At 47.5% G+C, this 24,733-nt stretch overlaps 1 protein-coding gene across 5 annotated transcripts in view; it reads right to left on the reverse strand.

The window, feature by feature from the left end:
• The window catches only part of MBTD1 (mbt domain containing 1), a 1,870,500-nt gene that overhangs the window by 1,074,510 nt on the left and 771,257 nt on the right, over window positions 1–24,733 (reverse strand). For all 5 annotated transcript variants that reach the window (XM_069654918.1, XM_069654914.1, XM_069654913.1 and 2 more), the window contains one exon: window positions 2,297–2,352. In XM_069654918.1, the coding sequence (XP_069511019.1) occupies window positions 2,297–2,352 (56 nt within the window). The remainder of the gene's footprint in view (window positions 1–2,296; window positions 2,353–24,733) is intronic.

Here is a 24,733-nt window from a genome sequence, read left to right on the forward strand (position 1 = left end):
AGACTTTGCAGTTTGTGAACTGTTTTTCTTTTTATCTAGCTCCTCATCAGTGGTGGAGTGAAAGAGGTCACCACCCTTGAATGGAAGGTCTAATAGGCGTACCTGGACGCCTGGGTTGAATTTAGTAGCCAAAGCCAGGGAGTCCTTCTCATGTCCGTGGCGATGCAAATGGCCTGGCCAGAGGTGTTGATGTGGGCCACGGTGGAATCCATGAGGTCCTGCGCCACTGTTTTAGCCTCTGCTAGTCCTGCCTTGAAACGTGCCTGGCTCTGCTTCGTAAGTTCTGGAAGGAAGTTGGCTATTTCCTACCAAAGCATCTGGTTAACGGCTGCCAGCATGGCATCCGCGTTGGATTGACGAAGATGCAGCGAAGCGTTGGAATAAAACGTATTCCCGTACACCTCCAAGATCTTCTCCTCCTTGCCCAGTAGCGTTGAGGACAAGCTGGCTCAAGACAACTGAGGCTTAGAGTAAAGTGATGCCGCAGCTATCACCGAAGAGTGCAGTTGAGGGTGTGCCGACAAGAGTGGATCCCAACCCTCCATTTGCTTATACTTGACTCGAGGCGCTGATTGACAGGCTGGGCCGTGTGGGGCTTGAGCCACCCTTTTTTTGGCCAAAGCGATAACGTCCTTCTGCATCGGATCCCCGTTCTAGCCACGGGCGTAGAGTGTGGACCTCGGCAAGAACCCCTGCTTCTGGTTGCTCAACCTCAGGTTGAGTAAGGCCAAGTACTCCGCCAGCCCTGCGAGCCGTTCATGGAAGGCCTTGGCTGATGACAGTTTGTCAGGCTCTTCTTCCTCCTCTGTGTCCACAAGGGTGTCCGGCTGGTCCGGAGCGGATGGAGGTGGCTGGGCGCCGAGGGCTGCGGTGTGGAGACCGGAGCCACAGGCTGCAGTGGAGGATTGTTTGGAACCTCCTGAACTGTGGGAGGCAGGAGCCGGAAGCAAAGGAGCCGGGAAGGGCAGCAGGGGCTGCGCTGGGGCCTGCAGAGTTGGAGCCATAGGAGGAATGACTATAGGCACAGGCAGAGGGGCCGGAGGGAGCATGTCCCTGATCACATCCCGGAGGATGGTCCCCATCTGAGGAGATCTCATGAGAGTGAGGAACTTTTCAAAGAACATGTCACAGGCCGGTGGGGTGGCAGGTGATGTTGATGGGGTAGCGGGCCGGTGCGTACTCTGTCTTGCATGCTTCGGGCTAAACCTGCCCTACGATGCAGATGGATAAGAGTATGCCACATACCTGGTTGACACCAATCCCACCTTGTTACATGTTCTCCCAACTGCTCCGTGCCAAGGGGCGGTATCAGACGAGTGGCGATCTTGTCTGGCGCGGCAGCCATCTTGTTGAGCCTCGTGCCACGTGCCAAAGTCGTGGTGTTTGGCTCACTGGGCCCGGCCACCTCCAAGACTTTTGGCGGTGGAACATGAGACCTACCAAGCACCTCAGGACAGGACCTGGTAGGCGTGTTGCCCTCAGCAGTATTACCGGTAGTGCTGCGTTCAGGCGCCCCCTCGGCCGGTACTAGGGTGTAGCCCCTCGGGTGTACATCCGGTAGAGGAAACTTGAAGTCCCTCAGCACTGTCTTCGGAAGGATCTAATGACCCCCCCACTCGTCCTGGTGGCCGGTAGATGAAATAGCCTCGGTACCAGTGCTGGTGCGAGAACATGAATAGGTTCCTCCCGCTTGGGCATTTCCTTGGGAAGAAGTCGCCCTTGTGGGTGCGATGGAAAAAAGCGGCCGTGACTTGTGTCTGACAAAGTCCTTCAAGTCCTCTGGAGGAGACTTCTCGAAGAGCTCCCTCCTCCGAGCAAGCCTGTTCTTCAGAGCACACGGTGTAAGCGTGTTGCACGCGGAATGAGCCTCCCAGCCGTGGTCGAGGCCAAGGCTGGCCACCTGCTGAAGCCCGCTGAAGTCGACATGCGCCGGGGAGGAGCATGGCAACAGAGGACAGAGTACCTGAATGATAAAAGAAGACAAGACAGAAGAAAGTATTCGGGGAAGAGCGCGTGGTATTACATGGCCGAAGCCAAACCCAGGAGCGCTGGTGAAATCGGCTCGTTCCCGTCGACGCAGAAAAGGGGACTGGGGTGTGGGGCCGGTGGGTGGAGTCCGGGGAGCGCAGACTCCCAAGGCCACGCCCCCGCACTACTCTAAATTTAAAGGGGAAGGTTTTTCTGGTGAAAAGGGTCCCGTCTCCCGTCTCTAGCGAGCAACGCCCATGCAGTATGGACGAAAGGGGACAGACGTAAGGGTAGGAGAAAGTATAAAGGATAAAAGCATATTGCTTACCTTAATAAACAAATGTGGTGGTGCATCCATTAGTCCATCTTGTTTTTTGGTTAGATCTACAAAATAAATTCGATTAATTTTCTGCGGTAAACTGTGCTGAAACCAAAATAAACGATTTAAGTATTGCCTCAAAGTAGATTTAGTTAAAGTAGTTAACATTTCAGTCAATTCAATTTAAAACGTTAGATGGAATATTATATTGAGGCACCAATACATTTTCAAATCTAATTTAATAATTGACATTCAAATTCAAGTGCACAATAGGTAAAAATGCATAACACAGGGTCAATTGACAGCATTTAGTGTAATATGAAGTGGTTCCTAAGTTAAAGCGATTTCTAGTGGGTGCAATTCCGCAGCATGTTCTTCATTTTTTAAATTTGAAACCATTAGGTTAGAACAGACGATAAAAAAACAATGCACCATCATTCAGTATGGACGATATCCAAAGTGATCGTACCAAAGCTATAAATGGTACCAGCCATAAGGCTGAGGGTATATTAATGGGTCTTGTACCATGCACTGTTGCCACTTGCATGGTTTCTTGGCACTCTGGCGGGTCTGCAATAGACAGAGGTTTGCAGGGTTTGTTAGTGGGATTGAGATGGAGAAGAGCAAGAGAGCTTTAATGTGCTGTTGGCAGCTTCAGTTCAGAGAAACCCATCCTTGAGCGTTGGTGCGTTTTCAGTTAGTAGCAGTCATGTGGTGTTGAGGTGTGATTGTGTATGGTTTGTTTTCATGTCGGGTGTTGTGAAGTGCATGTGGTGCAGTAGAGGCATGGTCGTGTTTAGTTCAGAGTTTGAGGGTGCGTATTCAGAAAGGTGAGTTTTTAGTATGGTTAGTTAGTGGCAATACATTTCCCACACCCAAGATTCCATCTAAAAGCAATACATTTCCCACCCCCAGCAATTCATCCATTAGGGACACTTTTGCTGTCCCAAACATTCGATCCAAGTCGGGCATGGTTTAATCCTGCAAGCAATGGCTCAAAGTGCAAGGCATTTGTGAACAACCCCCGGAGGTCCATCTCAGTGCGATACATCTACCGCCCCTGACCAACCATCCTAGTGAGACACTTCCCACCCTCAACACTCCAACCAAGTGCAATACGCTTCTCGTCTCTAACTGCCCATCCACGTGACACGCATCTCCCATCTCCCCCCGAAAACCATTCCGGTCCGACACACTCCCCCCACCCTTAAGCAATATGGGTGCGATGCATTTCCCACCCCAAACAATCCTTCTCATTCCACCCAGTATAGAAGTTACATAGTGTCTGTCTCAGGGACCATAAGGCTTAGCTATACTATTAGACTAGACGCAAAATGTGACTAACCTACACATACAGGTTAAGTGTGTAAGTGGCTAATTCAAACAATTAGATAACATGCAGGATAGGGCTAGCCTATGCGAGTAAGCTAAATTCAAGTAATTAGAGTCGAGGGTTTTTCTGGAGAACATTAGTGGTTGCACTCCATGCTTTTGTAGTAGGTTTCTCTCGCTGGATTTTGCATGGTTTATGCATTGGATTGTGTTGATGGGGGTAGGTCCCTTTGCTTTGTCTCAGCTCATGTCTGGTGTATTCGGTTAGTCCCTAGTTTGGTGGGGTTCCTTTCAGTGTATTTGTTCATTTCATGGTACGTAGAGGTTGTTCAGGCGTTTTCATCTCCTTCGGAGTTGAAGAGCCAGATTTTTAGGAGTTTTCTAAATTTTAGATGGTCCTCCATAGTTCGTATTTCTTTCGGGATGGACTGCTACAGTTTTACAGCTATGCAATAGAAAGCTGATCCTCAAAGTTTCTTTTCGCGCAGAATTTAGGTTCTAGGCGGATGCTGCTGCTGAATGGAAGTGTTCCTGCTGGTTTGTAGATGTTTATGTTCTTTTGTATGAATTCCGCTCTCGGCTATAAATTGATGTAGAACTTTTAAACTATCACCAACACAAGCTGAATGAAACTTACCTACAGAGACTCCCTTCTGGTGAGATACAATCTGGCTCCTGTGACCTTTGGGGACAAGGCATCATTTATCTTTGAATGTGCCCTTCTTAAGATAAGTTTTTTTAGATGCAGTCAATGATGGAACCAGATCACACGACAGTACCATATCGGCTTTTACCAACTAAGGTATGCGATGTATGTTTGAACCTATGGTGTTGCGGGATTGAGGGGGTGGGAATGACGGCGGGAGGCAGGGAGGGGATGAGGGTGGATATGACGGCGAGGAGGCAAGGAGGGAAGGGTGGGTGCGTAGGATGTTAGGAAAGATTTCATTTACATGTAATTAGCCCTCCATTTGTGGCTCCCCCCCAAAAATGTTGCTTTTGTTTGGCTCTCCTAACCTGACTTTTTCCAGTGGAGCCCAACCTTCAGCTGAACTCCCACTGCGCTTTTGCTCAATTGTTATGGGGAAACTGACACGTCCTTCAGACTGTCAGTACTGGGAGATTTGGTTTCCCTTAGTCTTCGACTATGTTTCCATTTCTTGGTAATTCTTTTTAACAGTGCACAATATTCCTTCCAGTACTGTGTGCTGGGGTCCAATTTTGTTTTATGGCCCTAGACACCCTCGAAGGATTTTCTGGTGATTGTACGAGTGTGCCCGGGACAAATTGGTGGCAGCAGTTACTTTTAATAATATTTTACTTCTCTTTACTGAATCGCACCACATTTGGTCTGAAAGTGGCCGAGCCACAAAGTCTTTTGTTCTGTCCCAAAGCCATTTGTCCTTTGCCTTCACCCAGGTCGAGTAACTCGGGTTATCCTTATTTGGGCATGCAGCCTCCCACGAAAGCCGATCTCTTTTGCAGGTTTCTGCCTGTCACAAGTGTGTGTGCCCAGCAAGCGGGTTGGGACAATCTGGTTCCAATCCATACTACTGGTGCCAGGCTGTCTGAATGACTGAGACCACGATGGACTGCGATTGGTTCACGACTGGGATGCCTGCAAGAGAGCAGATCTTCGATTGCAAGTCCTCGATTTTGGCACAAAGCTAATCTTGGATAAAAGAAGGGGCTCTGCATCCATTCCAGATCGATCACCTGAGTTCTCAGCGAACTACAGAAGGAGCCAAGCCTCTTGTACGAAGGAACAGACTTGTGAAACCTCCGGAGACACTTTGGAAGGTTTTGGCACAATTCTCACTGTGCTGTCCCGTCAGAACTCTGCTTTTTTCTTCGATCTAGAAGGCCTGCCAAGGTGCTTTGCCCCTTTGGAGTAGTGGGAACAACTACTCTTGGCGCCTCCTGCTTACCCACCGAACGAGCCCCTTCAGAGGTGTTCCTGGGCCATCCAGTGAACTGTCCAGCTCTACCTCAGGGTATCCTGCAGAACCGCCACCATCTCGAGTGCAAATCCGAGACTTGGCACATTGCTTTGTTGTGGTCTTGTGCATTCTCCCGCCAGATTTCACAGACTAGTCCCGAATTAGGAGAGTGTGTAACGCTGCCCTCATCTATGATTCCTGCGTCACTACCTGTTGGTGACGGTCACTCCAGATCCCTTGCTGTTCTGCCCTCCTGTGCCCTGAAGCCTGCTGCAACATGAATTGTCTTCATACCTTCGAAAGTTGAGAAAAGGCAACTGTCCTGTCAGAGATGATCGTTCTTCCGCATAGCCGCTGAGAGCCGGAGCGCCGCGTAACTGCAGGACTCTAACCTACTAGCGACCTCGACTAAACTGGCAAAGTTTGATCCGGACTGTGCCGAGGGTCGGCAAGTACTTGCATCACTTACCAGTGGCTCCCCTGGCACAAACGATCGCTTTTACACACGAGTATCTTAAAAGGTACTCGAACTTGGCTGGGTTACCCTGTGCTCCCTACCAATTCTCGCCTTTTGAACACTGCTTTGCCGCCAAGGGAAGGGCCTACTCTTAATAGTGGGAACCAATTCTTCATTGGCTCAAGCCCCTTCCTGACTATTTACAGCCCTCCCAAGATGACCTGCTTTTTGCTTCACTTGCGCGATCGTGCGTTTTTACGCACAACTGTACTGTTAAGCACAAAGCTGCCTTCTTATGGTTGAACTCGAAAGTTAGGGAATGACTCAGAAGAATTGATTAATGTTATTAATGTGGAAACTCAACCCTCTACAAGTTGTGGCCGTCTTATCACGGAATTGCATTAGGAAATATATATATATATATATATATATATATATATATATATATATATATATATATATATATATAGCATTAGGAAAGTAATATATATATATTGTGTGGTATATGGATTTTGTGTGGTAACTGTTTTTGCATAACTAAGTTACTTGTGTCTATTGGTCCTGCCGACAATAAATGTAGAGATATTTTTCATATAGACTTGTCTAAGAGTAATTTGTGTTTCGTTTCTGTTTATTCTAATCAAGTTACTTGAAAACCCATGTCCTCTGGTCCGAGTCTTCCTTCTGACTTGCCACGGACCCTCAGGAATTGAATAACTGGGGGGAAATGTGAAAAAAAGAGGCCTGCTCCGGGGTCTTCTTGAATACCAAAATGGCCACAAGATAACCTTTCACTGAACTAATCTGTAGGCCCGGCCGGGCCGAAGACAAAAGAAATTCCAACACAGCAGAAGTGGACTAAGTAAAAGTGTACAAATCTCTCTCCCGGGACCATGCATAAAACCTCTACCACCTCCATGCATAAATAGACTTGGTGGCGGGTCTTCTAGCAGAAAAGAACATGTAGAGTGGGAGAGGAGGTCCATCCTCTGTGGAAGACAGCAAGGAGGGCAGATGGCTATGTCCAACAACTCCGCTATCCGGGCCCAGTCCGGAGCAATCAAGATTGTGTCCCCGAACAGACGCAGTCTTCTGAGAACTAGCGGAATGAACAGGATTAGCAGGAATGCATAGAGCAGGTCAAAGTCCCATTTGACCCTCAAGGCATCCCCCAGAGCACCCGGACGAGGACATTCCCTGGAGCAGAACAACTGCACTTCCTATTTACACTGGAAGCAAAGAGATCCACCTGGGAATTACCTCAGAGGGAGAACATCTCCTCCAGAACCTCCTGACAGAGCTCCTATCCATGCAAGGTTGAAGGCTGCCTGCTCAGTACGTCTACTAGAGTGTTCCCCTTACCAGACAAATAGCAGTCAGGAACACACTAGTCTCTAGAGCCCAGAACCACAATCACATTGTTTCTCCTTCTCTGCACAGTGCCAAGGAGCCGATAGCACCCCTCTTGTTTAGGTAATGCATGGGTACAGTAGTGTCAGACAGTACCAATACAGTCTTGCCATTCACAGAGGGGAGGAAAGCGACTAGGGCCCGCCTGGTCGGCCTCAGCTCCAGTAGATGGATGTGCTCCCGGCACTCCGATGGGGACCAGAGACGGCTCACCCTCAGATCCTGCAAGTGAATTTTACCCACCCCCCCCCCCGTCACTTGTGGCCTGGGCTGAAGGAAAAGAGAACCTTTCAGGAGGTGGGCCTTCATGGACCACCATTGTAGAACTTTTGACACTCTGACCAGAAGGTGGTGGTCTGCCCCTGAAACTGAGACCACCAAGAGCTCAGGCGCCACGGTAGCAACCTTGTGCGCAGACACGACTTCGGTACCACCAAGATGCATCATGCCATAAGACCCAGCAAGAAAAAAAAGCAGAGGCCGGAACTGTCGGAGGCTGGAAAACCTGATCAGCTTGAATATGTTTGCCACTCTGTCTGCCAGATGTGCCGACACCAGCTCTGGTGACTTGGCTGGGATGTGCCGGTCATCCAGGAGGGGAAAGACATGAATACCTTACCTCCTGAGGCAAACTGCCACTACTGCCAGCAGCTTGGTGAAAACCCTGGGTGCTAAAGAAAGACAAAAAGCAAGGACTTTAAAATGGTAATAACAATTCCAAACTTTGAATCTCAGGTATTTCATGTTCTTCTTGTAGATAGCCACATCAAGGTAAGCATTGTGGAGATCCAGGTAAACTAGCCAGTAGTTCATGTGTAAGGCCCGGAGGATCTGGGCTAGAGTGACCATCTTAAACCAGTCCTTGGGCAAGTACAAGTTCAGAAGGGGCAGATCCAGGATGGGTCTCAGACCTCCGTCCTTTATCACCAGAAAGTAGGTCTAGTACCAACCCCTGCCTGTTTACGAGCAGGGCACCATCTCTATTGCCCCCTTTGACAGTAGCTGACGTATCTCCTCCAGCAGTATTTCTCCATTCATCAAACTGGGATATCCTGCCCCCACAGGGGATGAATGGTGTACGTTCTCTTTCACAGAGGCTTTGCTCTGGGGGTTGCAGAGGGCAGAAAGGAGATGCCTCCTCTAGGAGAGCTGCGTCCCCTACTCCTTTAAGGTTGACCTTGTCTGTATGAAGAAACCTGTCCTGCATACCACGGATCTTAAGAGACAAGGGGACAAAAACCCTGTACTGCCAGCCCCATCGACTATGCTGTCGGCTTGGAATTTCTGGACCGACTCGTCAGTCTTGGTGCAGAACAAGTTTATGCCATCAAAGGGCATGTCCAGGAGACCTTTCTTGACATCAGTGGCGAACCTGGACATGTTCAGTCAAGTAAACGACCTTAAAACAGTGCTGGTACCCATTGTCCAAGCGGCCAAGCCTACGGTGTCCAGGCCAGACTGCAAAATTTGACAGAGGACTTCCTTGACATTTTTAATATTGGCCTGGAAGCTGTCCCGCATCTCCCCTTGTGGGATGTGCTCCGCCGCCTCAGTTTTCACTGACCAGAGACCAAAGGGAGAATTTGGCCATTGCACCAGAATCCTAAGCTCGAGGAGCCAAAAATCGTCCTGCCCCAAGCATCCAACTGTTTGGGCTCCATATCCATGGGCAATGATAGAAATTAGGGGGTCTTGAGGTTCGCTGCTGCTGCCTGCACCAAACTCTCTGAAGAAACATGGGCAGAGAGAAATAAGAGGCCCGAAGGGGCCGGCCTGCACTTCTTGGCCAGGTCACGGTCCACTGTGAGGACCGATGCCAGTTTGGCCCACAGTTTCACCACGGGCCCCTCCACTGCCTGACTAAAAGACAGCAAGGTCTCCTCCTTAGGGTCCTCGCCCAGAATGTCGCACAGGTCATACATACCGCACTTTATGCTGCGGGGTGGGGGGCGAAAGCCCAAGGCGTGTTAACCACCTTCGCCATCAGACACTGAAAAGCATCATGTGGTTTGCCAGAGGGGAAGCAGTTTTTTTTTAATGATGCAGCAGACGTGTTTACCTCTGGTGAGATGTCCAGGCCACTTGCCTCCTGCAAGTCTGCTGCAAGGTTCAACAAGTCAGCCTGTTTTCTCTTAAACTCTTCTAGGAAGTATCTCACCTCCCAGGGGTAGAAGGGCTCCAGTCCAAAAGGGACATCACCAACCTCATCATAAATGTCCTCCGAATGGGACTTGGCGGCCCTTCTTGGGAGTGGAAGGAGCTCAGTGACTCTGGTGCCATTGGCGCCTTTGATTCTGAACCATATGTAGGGGGGGCGATGTCCAAAGAGGAAACTGTGTTCCCCTTACTACCTATCTTGTCACTCTGCACTCCAGTCTTCCTGCCAGCTACTCCAAGCGCGGGTGGGTCCACAGAACCAGCCAAAGCTGCCAGTGTCTGGGCCAAACCACATGGCATCCGGGCAGCCTGCGCCTTGGCAAAGATGTCTAGGACAGACTAGTATTGCAGTGTAGAACTGCTGGGCGACCTCAAACTCTTGCAGTGCTTCTTTTTCCCTTTGTCCTTCCATCCATAGCCATCGAGCAGGCCAGCTTATCCCTGCTCTCCTTTTTGAGAAAGGTGAACCGTTTCACTTTGCATTCTCCAGCGTGCCTTCGGATGTATCGACTGGTATGAGGCACATTCCTGCACATTGTGGCCTTCACCAAGGCAGTAACGGCATATGCCGCGCAGAGTTTGAACATCGTCGAATTCTGACGAATTCGAGGGACAAAGCAAGAATTCTTGTAATAACAATTAAGCTAAGAGCGGAGTTCTTTTTTAAAAAAAAATATGTATTTTATGTTAATTAACCACAACAAAACTTAGATTTTTATAAAGCATTTACATAACCAAATACGTTTAGATCATGTCTGCATACCTCCCTCCCCCCAGCCTATCTTATGCTCACACTTACAAGATACATTGAACTTTACATATTTTTGCAATCCGTCTTCATGGCGGGGCTACCACCCCCTGTCCCCTCTCAGTTGGTCTCAAGGCCATCAGGTCCTGTACCATTTACTTCCATGAGTTTAAATCTGTGTTTTGCTCCCCCTGTCCCTTACGGGCCGCCTCCTGCCACACAGCAGTTTCCACCATAATCCATTTCTGGAAGTCTCCCCACCACTGGTTTACATCCGGGCTGTTATACCTTTTCCACCCCATCGCTATCCTGAGCTTTGCCAGAATGTACACCATATCCCTCAGCTTGGACACATGTCTCGCCCGCTTGGGGTGCTCAATCAGGCCTATCATGCAGGCTTTAGGAGATCCTGTGTCCAACCCAATCCATGCCTTTGCCAGGACCTGGGCTATGTGTTCCCAGTACTGCCGTCTCTTACCACAGGCCTAGAACTATGTACCAGATGGCGTTAATCACTCCAGATTTCGGGCACTTCTGTTCGGTGGCATTGACAAATTTGGCTATTTTCCCCAGGGTGAAGTACGCTCTATGTGTTATATACAATTGGATTAGCTGGAGCTTCGCATTCCTAGACACTTTCTTATGGTAAATTAACACCTTGCCCCAAGCTGCATCTGTACATTTTTCCTTACAGTATGCCTCCCAATTGAACCTAGACTGTTCCAGCCTGTCTCCATCCCGGGACATTAGTAGCTCATATATCTTCAACATGGCGTGTCCTCCCCTTGGAAATGTCATATAAAGTTTCCAACTGCTCATCCACCTGTAATTCCCCTTCCATTCCCAGCCATGGCCGCTTTACTATGGAGGCGAGTGAGGCATATGTTATATATTGTCCCCATGTATGCCTATCTCTGATGACAATGTTTCAAAGTCCTTCAGTTTTCCCTCCTGTAACACATCCCCCAATGTTATGATGGGGGTGGGGTATAGGATTTGGGGGGGGGGTGTCCTCTGTCAGTGCAGGCCGACTTCCGCATTTGCGCTTCCAGGTCTGCACATCCGGCAGCCAACTTTTGACAAACTGCAGTCGACACGCCAGGAAGTATGCATCAAAATTGGGTACCCTGATACCTCCTTGTTCACACAGCCGCTGCAATATCGTCAGCGCTACCCTGCATCTTGTATTGTGCCATAGAACATAATGTATCGAGTTTCCGAAAGAAGCCTTTGGGTATGCTGTATGATATAATATGATATGATATAATAGTTTATTTATATAGCGCCTATACACAATGTGTTTCAAAGCGCTTCAAGGCAAGGGAGGGAACAAGGGAAAATACAATGACATTCTTACAGGCCATGAACAGTAAGGATGTGAAATTAACTATCGTACTCGGCCTGACGACATTTCAGATAGTGCAAGAGCTAAGACATAGATAAGGAAGAAAGGGGGAGAGTGGGAAGGAAATGGAAACAGGCAGGCGACTACCGTACTAGGCCTGACGACATTTCTGGTAGAGCCGGAGAAAAACAAGAGGTGAGGGAGAGGGGTGCAGAAAGGTTGGGGAGGAACAAAACAAGTGACTATCATACTAGGCCTGAAGACATTTCAGATAATGCTGGAGGGGCGGTGGGGAGGAAAAAAACAATAAGGGGAGGGGGGAGAAGACAGACGAGGTTGCTATCATACTAGGTCCAAGGACAATTCTGATAGAGTAAGTGCATAGAGGAAAGTAAGGGGAGGAGATAGGAAAAGGGAGAAGGGAAAGGAGGAGAGAACAGAGAGTTAGCAGTCAAAGAGTGGAGAAGCAAGAGGGGAGAGTGAATACAATTGCAGAAGTCAGTAGTAGCACATGATGTTGCAAGCCAGGATACAAGATGAAGATGGGAACAGCATGATTCAGGGTCACCATGAGTACAAGATGCAAAGGAAGTCCAGCATAAGAGTTGAGAAAGGATGACGCACTGTGAATGAATGAAGTCCATGAAAGTCAAATCCAGCATTGACGGTGATGGTGAAACCAGAATGTATCAGGACAGACTCCTGCAGAAGTAGGCTTGAGGGGGGTACGGAATATTAGTAAAAAAGTGTAAGGAGTACTATCATCTTCAAAAATGCCACCCTATGCATCACAGAGTGCTAATCTGGCCCAGAATATCAGAGTTCTCATTTTGTCCACCGCTCTCAGTGTTCTGTACAGGTCTCATGCCCCGTCCCTGGAAATACTGGAACCGATGGAGATTGGGCTGCATAGTCTGTTGGAACCGTTCTCAGCGGTCTAGCGTTCACCCACGATGGCCGCCATGTAAATAAAGTCAGCCTCTTCCGGATACACGATGCATTGTATCGGTCTCTTGGACCCTTGCTAGCTCGTACTGCATTTTGAGTACCAGCAACTATTTCAGACTGTTATGCTTAGTTCTTTGTTATTTTTCTCCTGCCCTTGGCATTATCCTTTTTCATACTTCTGTGTGTCTGTTCTGCCCTCATTTTTCGTTTCTTACTTTCTCCCTCCGCTCGGTGTATTTGTTTACTTTTTGCGCTCTCTCTCCCTCTTTGACTCTGCTTCCTGTTACTCCGCTTTCCCTTTGCCTTTCTCTAACCTTCGGTTTCCCTCCGCTTACGGTATATCCACTTCCTTGGATTTCGATCAACTTACCGTAGCGGTTCGTGCTGTTATTCTAGTTTAGTTTATCTCGCTTTCCACTGTCCCCCGGGTTGTCACGTATATCTTTTTTTCCCCCGTTTCCGTATCCAATCTAGTTCCACTTTTCCCGCTGCTTGTTCTGGTGTTCCTAATTCCTGCACTGTTTGGTGTTCGACTTACTTACCTTTTCATATCTTGCTCCTGTCTGTATTTCCTACGGTCCCCTTACAGGGATCCTCCCTATACTTGCATTGTCGGATCCTTCTCCTACCATTAGCTCTGGACCACAGACATTACTCCAGCAACCATTCTGCTGTCAAGGCTGCTTTTCCTACGAGGTTGTGCACCGGTTACTAACAAGATCCAATCTCAGATCATTTGGATTCTTATCTGAGTGGAGCCTGTTTACCTAATCGGAACTGCTGGTTCGTCCACTTCTGCTGCTGTTTAGTTACACCCATCCTGCCACCATACCAAAAGGTTTTTTTCTGCCGTAACTGGCTTTTTCCCTGGACATTTTGGGAGCTTGCTCTTTGGGGTTCCCCTTGATCATGTCCCCTTGCAGGACACGGTGGCCTCCAACGGAGCTCGCCCTTATTTGCACAGTAAAAAGGAAAAGAAGTCTAAAGAGACCCAGAGGATCAGACGGAAGAAGGGGTCCGAAGGACCTGAAGACATCATTGAAGACTTAGAGAGGGAGTTGGGAAAAGAATCTGATCCTGACAACATGTTCCACCTTAGGGTTGTGCATATATCCACTCCCAGGTATCTGAACGAATCTTACTGGCAATTCCTCCACACTTTCGCCTTTATACCCAGCCAAGGGGAACAGGCACAACTTTTGTGCATTCATTATGATTCCCGATAGTTCTGCCCATCTCTCCAGCATGTCTGAAATATACTGCAAATTGACTTCTGGATGTTGTAGATATAGCAACATATCATCTGCACATAACTAAATCAGGTTATCCATGCCTCTCGCCTCAATGTCCGCCTCCCGCTATTCTACCCTGGAGGTACACAGCTAACGGTTCCAGGGCCAATATAAACATGGCCGACCACGGGCAGGCCTGTCTCGTTCCTTTCTCCAGCTGCCATTGGTCTGACATATGGGTGCCTGTTTTAACCCTCGCTATTGGTTTGCTGTATAGCAGCTGCACCCATCTTATGTAGGTTGGTCCCATTCCGAACCTGCGCAGTACCGCTAGCAGCCATGGCCACCTGTCCGAGTCAAATGCCTTGATCACGTCTATCGAGGCCACCACACATGGCTCAGACCTGTGTTGGGTGCAGTCTATAATGTGATGCAACCTCCTCAGATAACATGCAATGTTCGTATCCGGGACATATCCCGACTGGTCTGTGTGTATTAGTTTGCCTATCCTTGACTTAAGCCTTTTAGCTAGCAGGGCTGCGAGTAGCTTCCCGTCCTGGTTAAGCAACGATAGGGGCGTATATGAGCCGCATTCCCAGGGGGACTCGTTAGGCTTCAATAATGGAACGATTACTGACTCCCGCAACAGCCTCAGCAACTCCACTCTTTCTAGAGCTTCGGTCAACATTGCTAGAAACGGGGGCACCACCTCTGCTTCAAATTCCTTCTAGAATTTGCTGGGTAGTCCATCCGTCCCCCGTGCCTTACCCGTCAGCGACCCTCTGATATACTCGCATTCCTTTGTTCCAGAAGTCCCTGCACTACAACCAACCTCCCATACCCATCCACTGAGGTCTTTAGCACCTTAAACGGTACCGTCGGCGCAATCCATATCAGCACCCCTCTCGCATATGCGGAGTACAATGAGCCCAGGGTTGTCCCCCTACATTTTCCAACTAGGACCTTTAATTTCTCTGCTTAAGATGTGTTTCAGCCAACAGAGCTATATCCATTTTCTGACGCCTCAGATACGTCATTATCCGGTGTTGCTTAATTTAATTATTTAAGCCCCCAACGTTCCAAGAGGCTATTTTAAGTTCCCTGATCATGAATTAGCATCCACACCCGTCTCCACAGTTCAATGTACTCCACCAACATTTCCGTAATATTACCATAGGCTAACTCCCCCACCCCCCTAAACAAATGCCCAGCTCAATCCTTTGCGCTCAGGCATACCTGCTTCTCACCTATACCCCAATCGTCTATCCTGGTATCAGGGTGAAGCATGCGGATACGTATACTTAGTATCCTAAACAATTCCACACTTAGGTAAGAACACTCCCTCCTCCCCAGTCACTCCCCGACCAGTACTCCTTCAGTAACTCGATTATCCAACACATATTTGCCTGATTACTTCAACAACATCTTTGCACATTGCGCCCAGTCCACAGTGTCTGCCAATTGCCAATTCGGCATCCGTGGCTAGACAGCCCTCCTCTCTCGACTTGCGATCACCTTCCCCAGTCAGCATTTTCTCCATGCCCATACATTTATGATCTTCTTCCGGAGTGTTAATGAAAATTGTTCTCCCATTGCTTATCTGCAGCCTTGCCGGTACAGCAGCATATATTTGAGGTTTGACGTTCGCAGCCTTTTCACCAACATGAAGTTCATCCTTTGCCTTTGAACCTGCCGGGTGTAATCTGGATATGTAGTGATGTTAGCCGATGCTCGATGTATTGTTCCCCTTTCCGGAAGCGTTCCAATATCCTTTCCCTGGCTTTGTAATTTAAGATCCTGCCGATAATAGGCCGTGGCGGGGCTCCCGGTGGTGGTTTTCTCGTCAGGGATCTATGCGCCCTTTCCTCCGTGAAGCCCTGGGTAAGGTTACCTGGGCCGATTTCGTGTTGTAACATCGTTTCTATATAGCTTGTTGGGTTTGCTCCCACCTCATCCTCCGGAAGTACAATGATTCTAAAGTTATTACACCTGGTCCTTCCTTCTGCATCTTCCACTCTTCTTTCCAGGTTCTTTACTTGTTGCAGTTCCAACACGTTCCTTGCAGTGTCTTGAAGGCCCGCGGTGTGGCCAGCCACTTCCTTCTCCAGCACTCCGCGAGTGCCCAGAAGTCTTGTCTCAAGAGGTTCACATCTGTGCTGATTGTATCCATTTTGAATTCCAGTGCTATCTTCAATGCCGCAATTGCATCCAGTACCTGCTGGTCTCCTTTCGTTGGCGTCTGCTCTGCCGGTGGAGGTGCCTGTTCTGCTACGGTTGCTGCTTTGGTAAAATTGTCCATCGTGGGCTGCTTTGCCTTAGCCTTCTGTGATTGACATCTTGGCGCAGGTCCCTCGTGTTGGCTTCTCCGCTCTCGCTCCCTTCCGCTCTACACCGTTGCCCGGAGACCAGAATGTGCACTATTACTTAAGAGTCTGTCTTGTCAGCTGGCGATGCAATGCCATCTCGAATCAGTTTCGCCCGTTACTATTTCCCAACGGGGCTCGTCAATGTTTCCGCTGTTGCAATGTCTTATCCATGCTGCCCCCTACTGATTCCTGCGTGCAGTACTCCTCCTTGCGTCAGATTGCGTGATGTGCACATTTAGAGGTGGAACAACTCCTCAGGTACTGTCCGCCATCACCATCAATTCACTGCTTTATTGCGCACACCAATGTGGGCAGCACCAGAAAACAGGGTGTGCCGTGGGCAGTGCCTCCTGTTGCATCTCGTCTTTCGAGGATCGAAAGGGGACGCAATATGTGCGTGCTTGTAACACTATCCCTAACGTGATGTGTAGTGTACCCAAAATCCCTCACGTGTTGAGGTCCCTCTGGTTGTGTTTTTTCTGCCGTGAGCGAGCCTTATGACTAATGTGAGTGAGTACAGATAGAGAGAGAATATCAAGAGGTCTATGTACCTTCTACTCCAAGCAGTCAGGAAGGGTGGGCGCATGTGAATCTAAGCAGATACAATCATCAGAAATGCTATTACGTTAAGTAATGCATGTCTTCTGATGTTTGTGAATCAGAGTCACATTCTGTGCATAGACTAGTGAGCAGTACCCAGAGTTGGAGGGGGGGTGAGAAGGAACAGTAGTAAAGAGATGTCTTCGTACCGCTTGTCCCACCTGACAATCAGACCTAGAGGGGGTATCTAGGCAGTAGTGATTTGTAAAGGTGCGTATAGAACTCCAGGTTGCTGCTTTGCAAATGGATTTGAGAGGAACATTTGCAATTAATGATATGGAAGCCCCAGTGCCCCGAGTAGTGTGTGCTCTAGGCTTGAAGGGCAGATGTCTCTTGGCAAGAGTGTAGCAGAATGTGATGCAGTTTACAATCCACTTTGAGATGGCTGACAGAGACAGGGTCCCTTTCTCTACCAGCCGCCACTGAAACGAAAAAGTGATTTATTTTTCTTAGTTTCGTTTTTTCTACATAATATATGACCGCCGTGCGCACATCAAGTGTGTGTAGGCTTCTTTCTGCCATGTTAGTGGGGTTCTGGAAGAAGGTGGGCAGTTCTATTAAATGGTTCACATGGAACTTTGAAATGAATTTAGGCGCAAATCTAGGGTGAGTGCGCAAAACCACCATATCTTTGTGAATTGTGACAAATGGGTCTTGAACTGAAAGGGCCTGTAATTCACTGACTTTTCTAATTGAAGTGACTGCCACTAGGAAGGCAGTCTTGTAAGTGAGAGCCTTAAGAATAGCCTTATGCATAGGTTCAAAGGGAGATCCCATTAGTCTAGTTAATAACATATTTAGGTCCCATTCGGGGGCTGGGTTTGAAATTGAGGGATGAAGTCTTTTAATCCCTTGCATAAATGCCTTGATTACTGGGATCTTCCACCACACCACTTTCTTTTGGGACATAGTATATGCTGAAAGTGCAGCCAGGTGGACCTTCAGAGAATTCAAAAGTAGACCCGTGTCCAGTAGACGAGTCAGGTACAAGAAAAGGTGGGTTGGAGAGCAGTCAATGTGGTTGATGCTCTTAGAATGGCAACAGATAACAAAGCGTTTCCATTTTTTGGAATAGCAATGTCTGGTATTCGGCTTTCTTGCCTCTAAGAATGTCCATGCATTACTGAGGAGTTGGCAAGGCCGCCAAGTTGAGACTTTGCGGGCAAGGATGGAGTGTCTCCCCCTTGTCTTGTGAGAGCATGTTGTATGGGCAAGGTAGTTTAATCGGAAGAGAGATTGACATCGCCATCAGCTGAGAACCAGGGTTGGTAGGGGTACCCAATCATTGTGGCTAGTTCCTGGTGCATCTTGTGCACTATACTGTTGAGTAGGGGAGTCAAGGGGGAAAAGCATAGACAAATTCCCCTGACCAGGTTATCCAGAGACCGTTTCCCCCCCCCCCTTTGGAGCGGTTCTGGGGGTACCTGGAGGCGTAATCTTGGCATTGTGCGTTCTCCAGACTTTCTAACAAGTCGATCTCTGGGAAGCCCCATTCCGTGAAGACGTTGGAGTCAATGTCTTTGTGTAATTGCCATTCGTACTCTGTGGGTTGAGGGAAGTCTCTGCTGAAGATTGAGTTCCCCTGCAGCGTGTTGAGACAGGAGGAACATCCATGGTTTGAGAGCCCACTTCCAAAGGTTCTGTGACAGTTTGGATAGCCCCGGTGAGTGTGTCTCCCCCTGTTTGTTCAGGTAATACATGGCTGTGGTGCAGTCTGTGAGTACCAGTACCGTCTTCCCCTGTAGTTGTGTCTGAAAAGCTTTTAGGGCCTTGAACACTGCCAACAACCCCAACAGGTTTATGTGGTTGGACGCTACTGCTGGGTACCAAACGCTGTGCGATGAAGGAGGTAAGTCCCTCCCACCCCGTCAGAGATGCGTTTGTAGTGAGAGTGGCTTCTACTGCGGGGGTTTTGAAGGTTTTCCACTTCAAGAGGTTTTCCCTCGACCACCATTGTAGAGATAACGAGGGCTGCTGCGGCAAACTACTAGATAGTCCCATTGTCTGCTGGCCTGACACCACTGGTTGTTGAGCCACTCTTGCATGGGGCGCATGCGCAAACGTGCTTGTGGGACTAAGTAAATGCAGGAAGTCATCATCCCTAACAGTTGCATGGCTTTGCGTACAGTCACCTCACGACTAGCTACATAGTGAGGGATCTGGAACAGCATGTTTTGAACCCTCTTGTTGGAGCAGAAGACGAGACAGTGAGCCGCTACTACCGCCGGTACCTTTGTAAATACCCTTGGGGCTGAGGCAATGCCGAAGGGAAGGACCTTGAACGGATAGTGTTTCTACTCTATCATGAACGCTAGGTATTTTCTGTGCGCTGGCAGCATTGAAATATGAAAGTATGCATCTTTCATGTCCAATGTTGCCATCTAATCCCCCTGTTTTAGTAGAGGGATTACCTCTCGCAGTGTTGTCATATGAAACCTGTGGTTTGATATCGAGGTGGTCGGCTGAACTTGATACTTGATATAGTAACCATGGGTGACTGTCTTGAGCACCCACTGATCTGTGGTAATTCCCTCCCATCCATGGAAGAATGTTATCTGTCCCCAGACCAGGGAGGCATGGGAGGGGACCCGGATCGGTAAGTCATTTTTGATTTGAGGCCGGGGAGCATCTTGGGGTGGTGCTTCTACCCCTTCCTTTGCCACAGCGCTGTCCTTTTGGCTAATATTGGCTCGAGGCAGCTGCCCCCTGTCCTGAGGACCATGATGTATTTCCCGTTCCGTACTGATTGTGTGGGGAACGTGGGAAACATTGTCCCTGAAAGGAGCAGCGAGTGCTAACCCCCGTCCCCTCGCTGCTGATAGGGCCTCTGTTATTTGGCTTAGTGACTTCAAGGTCTCATGTTCATTTTTTGCAGTTTCTAAAGCCTCATCCACCACCTTTCCAAACAGGTTAGATTCTTCTACCGGCTTGTTAATGAGGGATGCCGGTGTTTCCGGTTTAAATTCCGAATTCTTCAACCATGCATGCCTTTTAAACAAGGTACCTTGGGCCACTGTTGGTCCTACTGTCTCTGCAGCATCCAGGGTGTTTTTTAAAAATGTTTTGATTAAACCTAGCTCCCATACGACACAACCACCAGCAGGCGTGATCATGTTTGCTCTGGGACTCCCTGCAGGCCTTCCTGGAGCAAATTCCACTGGACGTCGCTGTAACTAGCCAACTATGTGGTGGTCTTGGCTATTCTGGTGGAGTAGGCTGCTGCAGTTGTAATGCACTTCAGAGAAGGGTACTCCTGCTCTCTTCCTAGTTGTTGTCACCACTAGGGAATCGGGAGTGGCATGTCCCCGGATGTAAAGCGGGTCTGTTGGCTAGGGGCGAAAGTTTCACGACCTGTGGGTTTACTGCTCTTGTTTGTGATGGGGTCAACAAAGAGGGGGCAATATCCCGTTTGATGGAGTTAAACAGAGGTATCGCCTGACTGGATGGTGTGTCTTGTACCACCTCTTGAGTGGTAATTTGAAAGCGTTCAGCTGCTTATTTAAGGCTAGCATTGAATGCCATCTGGTCATCTATGGGAGATGCTAGTCTTATAGGAGGTAAAGCAGGTGGATCTATGCAGTGTCTGGATCCGGGGTAGTGGACGGTGAAGGCCATGGTGCCTCACCCAAAGGTTGTTCATCACCATAATCTGGGTAGTGGTCTATTTTTTTATTTATTTTAATTTGTATGTGGTTTATTCAAACCTTTACAAAAAACATCAGAAAAACATTCATAAAAACAATCATTTAAAACAATCATTTAAAAAAAGAAGAACGAACACAGCGAAAGGGAATGTACTCACATTATACATAGACAACATTACCGACAGAGAAGGACGAGATATAAAATGTAATATGTAATATTAGTTGTGCTCAGACACTACAAACAATTTTATAAACAATTTCATAATCCTGGCATAACACATTTAGCTATATGTTATGAATTTATAGATTTAAGGTTTTAATAAATCCACATAGGGCCAAGCCCTCATGGGTGGTTTGGATATTTAAACATATTTTCCATGCCCACTCATCCTCAAACATAATAAAGTTGAGTTTTTGGGATTCCAGATATTTTACCCTAAGTGGGTGAAGAATCACACATTCCATAACCAAATTTTTTAAAGACTCCTCCTTGGCCAGGCAGAACCTGCATCCAGCCATATCCACGGGGATCACCCCTCTTCTGACCAGGATGTCTCCAGTGGGAAGGACATTCCATCTAGCTCTAAAGACAATGCCTCGATATAATCTATCTGGAAATTGTAAAATAACCTTCGAGGCAGATCCCCGGGCTCTATGTTCGTGGTTCAAGTGAACCAGTGAAGGATAAGAATGGAATGTAGCTACAATTTCACACCAATCACAATTGAATAATGCCCGTTTTACATACATAGGATTGCAGATCAAAGACTCGGTTGTCATTCCAATCTTTTCTAAGATTGCCTCCGATTGATCCCTTAAGGAGGTCAATGTACTCGAGTGATCTAAGTTTCTATCTAGTAGGTGATACAATGTGTTTGGCACTCCAGTTTTAATTTTTGCGTACAGGGATATGCAGGCCCACTGTACCCAAGCCCCCACATTGATACAACACCCAATTCATATCTAATTGCAGAGATTGGGATTGCATTTAGCATACATAGCAATCTTCTCCAAATGCGGCCCTCAATGCGATTAAGTGACTCGCTCACTCTCTCTGGAGCCAGTTCCAGGCCATAGATCAGTTTGGGTATCATTTTCCTCTCATAGAATATCAGAGCAGGCTTTAAAGAAAATTTACCAAACTTTCGGTTAAATCTGACCACCTGTGCTTCTAACAATTTTGCCTTATCTAATATAGATTCAATTAAAGGCTTAGAGCCCGGGTAGGCTGAGATGTTAAAACCCAAGTATCGCACAGACTCAACCAATTTCAAAGGAGTCTCCCCAAACTTGCCAATAAAGCCGGATGTCTTGCCTCTTGCTTTTCTAAAGGACAGGATTCGAGTTTTGGAAGGATTCATTAATAAACCATTGGTTTTAGCATATGCTTCAAAATTTCTTAAAGACCGTTGCAACCCAACCTTGGTATTATCAAATATCAACAGATCATCAGCATATGCTAACCAGATAATTTTGTCCTTGCCGATTTTAGGGGCCAGCAGTCTTCCTTTGGCAAGTGAGATGGGTACATCTGAAAAGTATTGGTTGGACAGCCAGGGTGCCAGAGTGAAACCCTGTCTGACCCTCTGGTCGGATCTAATTCTCCTTGATAAATCTCCTTCTTGGTTCAAACGGACCCGAACCCCGCAGTTCTCATAGACCCCACTAATTAATCTCAAGAGCCCTACAGGTAGGCCCCAATCGGCCAGTTTTAACCACAACCTGCCCCGGTCAAACGCAGCAGTCAGATCAATTGAAGTCATATACGTGCAACCACCCGCTATTGACCATGCTGCCTCTTGTATACTCTTCAGGGCCAGACTGTTAACCTTTGTTGAATGACCCCTTCTAAACCCAGTCTGGAATTGGGCCAGCAGGTGACTCCTAAGAGCCCACTCCTCCAAGTGTGACAACAGGAAAGATGAGAAGATCTTACAATCCACATCAATTAAAGAAATCGGACGATAATTCGCCAGATCAGTCCTGCTGCCACACTTGAAGAGTGGTATAATATGTGCTGTGTTCCAGGATACAGGGGTCGTCCCTGAGGACAAAATGTCACTAAACTCCAGGCACAACAACTGGGCCCACAAATTAGGATCATCCTTAAATGTATTATTTGTTAGGCCATTTGGGCCTGGAGCCCTAGAGCGCTTACATCTGGTGATTAGTTTTGAAATCGTTTCTAGCTCAACTTTTGGGTTCCACCTATCCTCTCTAGTCAAGTCGAAAACAAATGGTGGGTCCATCGATTTAGCAAATCTGCTCTCTAAAAATTCAACCCAATCTTTTTCTGAAATTGATTTTGACTGGCAAGTTGTATAGTTTTGGTCCTGCCCATTGACCAAATACCAAAATGCAGTTGCATTTGCAGAGATTAGGATTCCAAGCATCTTTTCAGAATCATCCTGAAGCATTACAGATTTAATAAACTTAAAATAATTCTTGTATGATTGCTTAACCTGCCCTATAAGCTTTCTGCATACTGCCTCATCTTGATTAGTACTCTGAATCTGCTTTATTGTTCTAACATCTTTTTTGCAGATGCTACATCGGATTTATAACAATGGGCATGCCTAACTTGGCAAAAACCATTTGTTCTTATTCCCAAAGCCATTTTATCAGTCATTTGACCCACAAACGACTGGAACTCAACTGCATTCAAATTTTGGAGCTTCCAATCATAGGTTGAACAACTCAATGCGTGATGTATTTCAGAGTTCAGGGCACAAATCTTAGGGTCAGTCCACCTAACAGCATTCTGCCCTACCTTTGCCACTAAATTTCATTTTTGCCCACATTTTCTAATATTAAGAACCCAATTAAATTGTGCCGTGAGAACGCAGTGGTCCCTCCAATCATTTTTAAGTATTTCAAATGACAGGCATGAGTTCATAAGGGAGGAATCTACAAAAATATAGTCAATAAGAGAGGAACTATCCCATCTGTGCCAAGTAAGCCATTTACTAGAATTCCCTGATTCGGTACTATTCCCAACCAATGGGAAGAGACCCCTCCCCCCCAGATTCATTAGCCATTTCTGACCAGCCGCTTCCTTAGCTGAAATAGCCCCTCCCCCCCAGTCAATTCCAATTGCCCCAATCTGTGAGAAGATACACAATTTGCATTTAGATCTCCCATGACTATGACTCTGCCATCTGGATGGTTTTCCATCCACTCGTCCAGCACTCGACACAGGCCATCTATGAATGGGCCAAATGGGCCAACTAGTTCAATGGTATCCACGTACTGGACATGAAGGACGGTCAAGTACCCAAATGTTCCCTTGGTTATCATGTTTTCACACTAGGATTTGGGTATTTTTATTTTGAATAGTTTCCTAAAAAGCAAAGGTTTTACAGAACTAGTTCAATACCTTTGTGCCAGTAGATATTGAGTAACAGTCAATTAAGCGAACCGTCTATTGACCTACAATCAACCCCCAATACAGCAAAGGGCAAGTTCGTAATTACCGCCCCACTGAGGCCGAGGGAAATCTCTACAGCAGTCAAAAGGCCCCCTGATGGTCTCCCTCCCGTTCCATCTCTAGCCAATTGGATAAAAACACTATATTCGTCCAGAGTGGGTGCTGAGGTTAGCCATGTCTCTTGCAGACAAATACAGTTCGCCTTTCTCAGGGTTTTCATGCATACAGGATTGGTAAATAGGTGGATATTGCCTCGAGTATTCCAAGATTTCACACATAACATTATGCTCTTCCAATTATCTCCCCCAGGCGGAGTCTGTTCATGGGACCAATTTTTGCCATAGAGGAGAAAATGGATGCCCAATACATATCATTTGACACCCCTCCCCCCCCGAGCCAACCTATCGGTAATGGCAGCAGCTTTGGGAAAACTGGCAGTAGATTGACTCATCCCATTCTTATCAATTCCCTTCTTCGATTCCTGAATCAGAGAGATTTCAAAACCCATCCCTGCTAGTTCTCCTTTTTGGGTAAAAATTAGTTCTCTTACTAGCGGAGAGGATAGAGACATGATACTTGTACTCAAATCTTCTCTGACTGGGAAGGAAACTCTCCCAATATCTGTCGATGACACCAAGGCTAGGCTTGGGATAGATGCAAAAATGGTTAAAATATTTGGCGATTCACACAAATCTGGTAGTCCGAACCTAGAGTGCAGTGTATCTTAACTTGATGAGTTGCATAGCCCACACCCTTCACCCTCTGTTGTGTGCCTATTTTCCCTTTGAGTACATCAGAGTAAGAATGTTTTATTGGAGGAGCACCCAATGGCCCGTAAAG

This window comes from Ambystoma mexicanum, chromosome 3q (genome assembly GCF_040938575.1).
Source record: "Ambystoma mexicanum isolate Mex_15411 chromosome 3q, UKY_AmexF1_1, whole genome shotgun sequence".
NCBI classification, from domain to species: Eukaryota; Metazoa; Chordata; class Amphibia; order Caudata; family Ambystomatidae; genus Ambystoma; species Ambystoma mexicanum.